Source organism: Echinops telfairi, unplaced genomic scaffold (assembly GCF_000313985.2).
Source record: "Echinops telfairi isolate 266 unplaced genomic scaffold, ASM31398v2 ScPeMD7_7468;HRSCAF=8506_0, whole genome shotgun sequence".
NCBI lineage: Eukaryota > Metazoa > Chordata > Mammalia > Afrosoricida > Tenrecidae > Echinops > Echinops telfairi.
The window spans coordinates 2,471,761-2,480,544 of record NW_022111369.1 but is presented as its reverse complement, the minus strand read 5'-3'; the positions used below and the strand labels follow the sequence as shown (position 1 = coordinate 2,480,544).

Sequence of the window (8,784 nt, the reverse complement as noted above, 5' to 3'; positions counted from 1 at the left end):
GTTCAGGGAAAGGGCATTTGGTGGGAGTTCCATTTAGTAACAATACTGCAATCAAATTAACATATAACTCTTCACCTTTAATTAACACCAAAATATAATAACCTATTCTCCATCCCTGGACTTATTTATGCACATATGACCTGGGGCTTCTGGCAGGATGTTTCCAGTTTCCTACTAATCTTAATCAGCCAGGCTTTTGGGCAGGCCACTCCAGAAGCAGCTTTTCTTCTCTGAGCTCTCGTGTATCATTCCTTACATCCATTACAAGTAAAAGTACCTAAGACCACCATTAAACCAAGAGTGTAGCCCAACCCACACCCTGTACTAAGGTCAGACCTTAATCTCATCTAATTCCTGTCCATTGGAAGATAACACCCTTCAAAATGGGACTATAGCCAGGGGTCTATGAAGTCCAGAATCATAATATGTCACAGAAGGGATCAGGGCCAGAAGAACCATTTTAATTGACTATGCCTCAATATTTTTCCATTTAGGAACATTTAGACCATTGTTAGAAATGCATCTACACTTTGATAAAGTTTCCTGATGTCTTAAGGTTAAACTTCCTCCTTCATAGATTTGCATTTCGATGAATCCACTTGATAATATATTTTTATACTACAACTCTGATCATTTCACACATCTTTTACTTCTAAATTTTGAAGATTTATCAGGAATGTCAGGATTATCCTGATTCTCTGACTCTAGAATTATAATAATTTCAGTGACCCAACCCAACAGCCAAGACTAGCTGCATTATAAATAGGTTATCATTATTATTTGTATGCCACAGTGTAAATGTAAGATAATGTTTACAACATTTATATTTAATAATACTTTTGTTTTTAAATTTAGAGTATCACTAATAATTTGTCTTGAGTAAATGCTCATCTATAGTATAGGTAAACTATATACCTCTGTAACATAAGCAAAGATACAATAGTGAAAATTATCCCTACATTCTATTCCAAAATCCAAAAGCAAGAGATTAATCTCTGAGATTATTTTTAAACCAATATTTCATAAAGTTAGTTGTATTTACATTACATACAATTAATATATTATATAACATAATATGTAACCAATATATTTTAGTTTGAATACAGAAACTTAAAAATTATCTAGTAAAGATAGAACAGTGCATCAGTGGAATGCACATGGGATATGGAAACTAATAATCAGTGTCATACACCAGCTTCTCAGGTGGCACTTTGCCTTCACTGTTTGCTTAAGTCTCACTAGTGTCCAGTGACTATAAAGCCCCATTTTGAAGATGAAGAAACTAATATTTACGCAGCTAGCAGACAGCTGGTTTGCATTAATATAGATTAGAGACACTAAAATCATTTTTACATCAATCTACCTCCCAAGAATATTGCCTTATAAGTATCTTATTTTATTTGAGGACTTATAAACATTTCTAGACTTTTAATTCTAATGAAAATTTGGAGGCTGCTTTTAGTCCCCATGCCTCCTATAGCTAGACATGGCCGTCTCTGGTCTTGGTTTCCCCACGCACAGGGGACTAGCAGGTGTCTAAGATCTCTTCCAGGTTTAAATTCCATCATAGATTCATAATTTCTTAAAGATTAGTAATTTGTAGAGACCTTTTTTCCAGTAGAGTTTTGTAGACATTTCTTATGATGATAAAAACAAACCAGCTAAAGCAAAACCTGGCACAGAGCGACTGCTCATAATTTTATTTCCATTCATTTATCATCCTTTTAATTTTTTATTGCATCATCATTCCTGTATATAGATAAGGACAATAGTGGAGAGAGAGGTTAGAGGGCTTGTCTAATGCTGCACAGCTTAATTGTACATACTAAGAATTGGCCTGGTACTTGATAATCCAGACACCATGCCACTCTTCCTGTATTTGACCATGCTGCCTCAAAAAAAGATGAAGAAGAAAGCCAGAAATGAAAGCATACAATAAAAGAAAAGCACATTAGATTAATTGCATGCAAATGAGAGTTTTATCTTTTCATCAACCTTAAAAAGAAAGATAGCTAAGCTTCTCTAACAAACTTAATAATATGAATGGTCCTCTCTCTCTAACCTCAGTTATTTTTACTATATATCCTTTTTTTTGTTTCTTCCTGGGAATTGTAACACTAATGGGCTTTATTTTATAGTACACTCTAGGAAATATCCTGCCTCGCATCCTATTTTTTTCCAATTTACTTCTTAGATTTTTATCTTAAAAACTAGTTTTCACATTTTTATCATCCTAAGTTTACTTCCATGTCCTGTCTAAGTTCTTAGGCTGTGACTTGAGTCATTAACGAATTATATTCAGTACTAATATTAGTCGAAGTCTAATTGCTGCTGATCAATTCTTAAGAAATAGAAATGTAATTCCAATTTAGTGTGAATAATATCTAATTTAGTGCTATTCTGAAATACAAAAGAACTAAAACAATTTTATAATAAGTAATTGGTGACATAACACAGGTATACACATGCACATATACTTTGATTTTAATATCATTAGATAAAAACAAAACCAAGTCTACAGAAGAGAATAGAGAAATTGAGTTACTTAATTCAGATAGGTTGTGGATTTATCCCATTTTTTTCCCCTGTAAACTAGCTAAAAACAAACCAACCAAAACCCCAAAAAAAGACCGAAGACGTTTATTTTGCAATTTTCTAAATGTAAAATAAGTTTTTCCCCCTATTATTAGTTTTTCATGTTACTGAACTCAACAATAGTTTATTCAGATCATATAAAACAGACACATGATGTACATATGGCTAAAACGGATATTTGCTATATCTATCTGATATCAAAAACAGATGTAAAAGAATATTCCATTATTCAGAGCAGCGGATGCTGCAGGGAATAAAGACAACACGCTCTGGATGCACTGCTTTCTGGTGAGCTAACTGGACAGGCATCTGATCCTCATCTGAGGGAGCGAATAGTTAGTTAATGGCTCCCATTAGACTGCTAAATGTGAATTGACTCAGAGCACATATTGGCTGAAACTAGGTAAACTCATCATGGTTTTCGGATGAAAAGGCCCATATTTTCCATCTGGCTATGAAAAGGGCCCATGTGTCTGGAACACCAGATGTGTGAGGGTGCTGTACCAGAACCACCGCAGCAGGTAGTTTTTTTAAAGAAGAGAAAGCTATTTTCCCTTGGTTGTAATCAGTAATATGAGAGCAGGACTGATTTGCTTACATTCTAAAAGGAGTCAGAGTAAGAATTCCACTTACTGTTTATATCTTCTTAATCACTGTAGCTTCAATAGTCTTTTAATATCACAGAAATATTGAAGACACACACATTGAATGCATTCAATTTGTATATTGCCTGGAATTTGGTTGGACAATCCCTCATAGAGATATTTTTTCACATTCTTGACACCCCCCTCTCCCAAAATACAATATCGCAATGATTGGTGAAGAATGAAGTGTCTATATTGTGAATTCATGAAGAGGAAACATTGTTGCAGTAAATTAAAATAAATAATATGGTTTGGCGGCCCTTCTGAGGCTAGCTTCTCTTGAAACTGTTTAATTTATCAATACATTAGACTTAATTTTTAGTTTATTTCAGTTTTCTTCTTTTTGAGAGAGTGGTTACTTTTAGCTTTGTTAAGAGCTTTAAATGTTTTGTTTTGTTGTGGTTTTTTGCCCTTGATTATTGAAACACAGAATAGGAAGTCCCATATTCTGGGTAGTCTGGTCTATGGCTGCCTAGGCAGGTTAAGCTGCCTTTCAGCTGAAATGATGCCATTAAGTGTAAGTAGAAATGTCTCCCCGAGGGGAGATTGAGGAGAGTATTATAAATCCTTTAGACTTGAGAGAGTTAATCATTCATGTAATTGGAGAGGCATTTTACACCTTTTAAAACATCCTAGTCCTAAAACCTTTCTATTTTGAGTCTATAGAAAGTTTTTCAGAGTTAATCATGCATGCAATTAAACATTTTACACCTTTTTAAACATTTTAATCCTCAAACTTTTCTATTTCAAGACAGTAGAAAGTTACATTCAGGGTAGCCCGGTTGAGAAGACAATTTTCAAGCCAGTCTTTAACACCCATTTTAGTCAATAAAGAGAGACACCTATGGAGACTGGCCTGACAATCTGCTTCACAAAGTCGCAACCTTGAAATCCCTAGGAAGGCTAGTTCTACTTCACAGTAAAATTCACAACGTCACCAGGAGTGTGAACTGACTCAAAACCCCAACCCTCACTCACTGCCATCGAGTCCATGCTGACTCAGCGACGTGTGGCTTCCCACGACTCGTTCTTTAAAAGTGACAAAGCCCAGTTCTTCCCCCGAGGAGCTGCCGGTGGTTTCAAACTGTGGACCATGCGAATTGCAGCCGTCCACCCCCCACCCCCCAAACAATAGCAATGAAGCATATCAAACTCCCATAGACTTGCCACACAAGTTGCCTGTATTATGGAATTGTAAAGTTGAAGTTAAATCACGGCCACCTCTGGGCGGTTGTGACGCGGAGACATTACCCATTGAGAAATTATCATCCTAGTTCAAAATTTTAAAAATGAACAGAAAAAAAAATAGTGGCCAAGCCATTTCAATCCTTGATATTTAGGTAATGATATTACTGGTAAATGGTCCAGGGAGGCAGAGCTGGGGAAGGACGAAGCATGATTTATGGCATTTCTGTGTTTCTGTAGTCCAGATATTTTCACCATGACAGCAGAATGGGACGACTTGATATTGGACAATTTTCAAATTAAGAAACTGGAAGATGAGTCCAAGGGAAAAATGTTATCAGCTTATATCTTTCTTCTGTCCCTTTTTGATTTGTTACATTATTTGTATACAGTTAATGCCATTATCATAGGTACTGCGAGGAGGCAAGGATGCTAAAACTCCATCTTTTCCAATTTTTGTCGGGAATATTGTTGTTGCTAAGTTTTTTAGGAACAAAGTTCTAAGAATTTTTCAAAAGTGCTTTAATCCTTATCTTTTTGCGCCAGTAAACAGTAGAAACTCTGACCTGTGCTGATAGTACAATTTCTTTAGTGACTCAGAGGTAAATGTTGTTGCAGAACCACGTCCATCATTCAAAAAAGAAGGGGACAAATGGCCATCTTTTAATCAAATATGAAATCTTTGAAGTATTACATGTACCGTGACCTGTACATAAGGAATTTGCCACATTTGTGTTGTATTTGGTTCTCCTTACATGTATAATAAAATCTACTTTAACTGCATATCAATGTCTTAGACTGAGTTCTCTCTCTGTGTATATGTACATACATATGAAGATAGAGAGAGATTTCAAAGAACTAGGATAGTTCATACAATTGTGAAGACTGGCCAGTCCCAAATCTGAGTCAGATGGCAGTGGAAAGTCTTCTCTTAAGTTGCCTCGTAGCAGGAGCTGAGGGACCCAAATCTTCAGGTCAGCCGGAAAGCTGCTGGCTTGGTTCCAGACCCAGAACTCAGAGACCATCGAGGCAAATGCAGGACCAAGAGCAATTTTTGCTAAAACATCCATATATACTGGATGCAGGACACAGTACTAAGGAAACATTCCTGTCAACTGTTTGCATATATCAGATCGCAAACAGGTGAATGATGTCACATGACAGATGATGACAGATGTCACATCTGTCAAGCCCCAGAGAATCATGGTCTAGTCGAGTTGACACATGACCGTAACCATCACAATCAGCATAAAGTAGCTGCTGTTAGCTGCCATTTAGTTGATGCGATCTCGGTGTTTGCAGCACATACTTGCTCCTGAAGGTTTCCAAGGCTGTGAACATGGGGAACTTTTATCTCCCAGATGTCTCCAGATTAGAACTGTTGAGTACGTAACTGCATGGACCATCAAAATGCTTCTATCACATGTGTAAACATCATGTTTTGTGAATTTTAAATTGTTTTTTTTAATGCTCTGGTAAATGATTTTAAGGGATTTAAACAGATATGAATCAAATCTTACATATCTACAGATTATATGATAAATTTTAAATATTTGGGAAAAAAAATTTAAGCTAAATCAGTTGATACAGTTCCACAATTTATTTTAAGCATAAGTTTTCATTAAAGAGTTGTGTTGCATTAGGAACTGTCCTATGGTTTTACATCATGATTTATGAAAAGAATAGTCTTAGTTATTAAAAGTAAAAGGTGTGTTACCGTTCTCTATATTTCAAAAGAATGGGCTCAGTTGGCTCAGCAATTCAAATCTACCAGCTGCTCCGCAGGAGATAGATGATATTTTCAGCCCTCATTTACAGCCTGGGAAACGCTATCGTTTGCCTCTGCCCTACAGGGGCTCTGTGAGTTGGAATTGACTAGATGGCAGCAGGTTTGAGGTTTTATGTTTCAGAAAGAGGTACCTGGATGCCACAAATTATTTGTGGTATTTAGCTGGTAACCAATTACTTGACAATTCAGAATCACCAGCCTCTCCATGGGGGAAGGACAGGCCTGAAGATCTGCTTCCATAAATACTCCAGCCAAGGAACCGATGGAGCAGTGTCGACTTTCACAAATGGGTCACAATGAGTCAGAATGGACTTTACAGAGGAACACAAGACAGCATGCTTTAGAAACTATAGAATTTTGATGATATAAGATATGGAAAAAAGAATCCATAACTTACCAAGGGTTTATGAGGGAGGGAGGGTGGGGAGGGAGAGAGAAGAAATGGGGAGTTGATATTAGGGGCTCAAGTGGGAAGAGAATGCTTTGAAAATGATGATGGCAGCATATGTGCAAATGTGCTTGAAACATTGGAGGAATGTATGGATTGTGATAAGAGATATAAGAGCCCCTAATAAAAGTTTTTTTAAAGAAAGAAACTATAGAATTTTATCTCTGCAGTATAATAAATGTTAGAGATTTTTTTTGTCTCCGTGGAACTGCACATTTAAATGAAAGTGTTCACCATTTTTGTCTATGTGAATATAAAACAACCTGAAAACCCGCTATCCACAAATAAACTAAACACGGGAACATATTCCAGTGCTGTGTGTTCTCTGGCTTCTCTGCTTGCATAGGGTCCGCAAACGATCTCCCTCATCATGACCCCTCTGAGACCTTCTTTGCTTCTCCTCCTAGAATGGGCTCAATGCTCTTCATCTGGCTGCCAAGGAGGGCCATGTCGGACTCGTTCAGGAGTTGTTGGGAAGAGGGTCTGCTGTGGACTCTGCTACAAAGGTAATGCTTGTGCATTTATTTTCCTTAGGCAGAAATGGTGTATAGCATCTTTTCCCTGGGTGTACTCGTTCACAGTATAATAAATGACGATGTAGTGGATAGTAATAAACATAACAACAACAAACAGGGGAAACATTTGGCAATTCCAAAGATGTTAAATAGATAAGTTCATACTATGCAACAAGTGCCTGGCATGGGACATCAAGAGAGAATAAACTTAAAAACATTTTTAGAAATTTACATCATCTCTTAGCTACAGCAAATAATTATTGGAAAAATATTTAAAGAACAGTGGTTTGAAAATTTATCAAAGTCAAGACCTCATAGTTACAGATGGGTTTAGTGGAGCAGGAATGGGGTCATGATTAGGATATGTGGGTTATGGTAGACATTGGAGTTAACAAGATTGGTCCAGGGGAGACTCCACTCTCCCATCCCTACCCCCCCACCCCCACCCCAGACACACCCACACCCACACCCACACACACTCACGAGCACATGATGTTCACTTTCAGGTAGATGCCAAGGGAGGTTGTCCTTCCCAGCGCTAATCAAGAGACAGGAAGTTAGGAAGTTCCCAGAATCCTCATGAGAAAGTGACGCCCATACAGAGGTATCATTGGCTATGACCTGATTGACAGGCCAGACTCCACCCCTTCACTCATAGTACCCTCACATTGACACCAGGTTATGTACCTACCCTAATATCCCTCCCTGGTCAATGATCAGCGTTTCAATGAAAGCTTTATCCATATGGGAATTCTGCAGATAGAGTTTGGGTTTTCACTGTCATCCATAGCCTTCTGCTTACTGGGTGCTCAGAATTTAATCTCTAGTATACTTCCCTCTTCTTAACATGGGTTTTACTACTTGTAATTCTTGGATTACCCAGGCCGGTAGACTTATGTGCAGACTTAGCTGACATCTCACTTAGATGGCTGCATTTTTTAAGACAAGCTGTTCTCTCTGGTAGCTGGGAACCATGTGCTTTCTTCATTTCACTTTGCTATAACACCCATATCTTCCATGATCCCCTCATGGGTTTAAGTATTGAACGGGGCTACATTATAAGAACTAGTAGTTCTTAGATTTAAGCTTACAATTATGAGTGAGCGCAGAATCTATTCTTATATCTATGATATGTTTGTGTGTGTGTGTGTGTGTGTGTATAAAACCTTAGTCTACTTTAGTGACATTATTATCCGCTTTTTGAGAGATAATATAAGTAACCTCTTTAAGAAGTTTCATAATTATGATAAAAGTATCATTAACATTTAATGGTACAGATTGTAAAATACTATTTAGACAATAGAAGTATTCATATATAGGAAAGACTTTTAGAGTAAAATACATGAAGTGTTTACTTGTACACTTTATTAAAATGCATACTGTCTGAATGTTTTAGAAATCAATTAGTGTTTTCGAAATCAATGAGGGTTAGACACAAGGCACGGATTTCAGTAACACTCATTCACTAAGGCAAGACTGTATCTGTAGAACTAAAACATGTCACAAAAGCTAAGAACATTTGAAAGTGGCAACTATGTGGTGGTCATAAGTTGCCAATTATTGGACAATCTCAAAAGCAAGAGGTTTGAACTGAAGTCCTATGACTTC

General features: G+C 37.1%; 1 protein-coding gene across 34 annotated transcripts in view; it reads left to right on the top strand.

Moving 5' to 3' along the window:
* ANK2 (ankyrin 2) overlaps window positions 1-8,784 on the top strand; it is a 402,581-nt gene that overhangs the window by 187,389 nt on the left and 206,408 nt on the right. For all 34 annotated transcript variants that reach the window (XM_045284229.1, XM_045284255.1, XM_045284253.1 and 31 more), the window contains exon 3: window positions 7,069-7,167. In XM_045284229.1, the coding sequence (XP_045140164.1) occupies window positions 7,069-7,167 (99 nt within the window). The remainder of the gene's footprint in view (window positions 1-7,068; window positions 7,168-8,784) is intronic.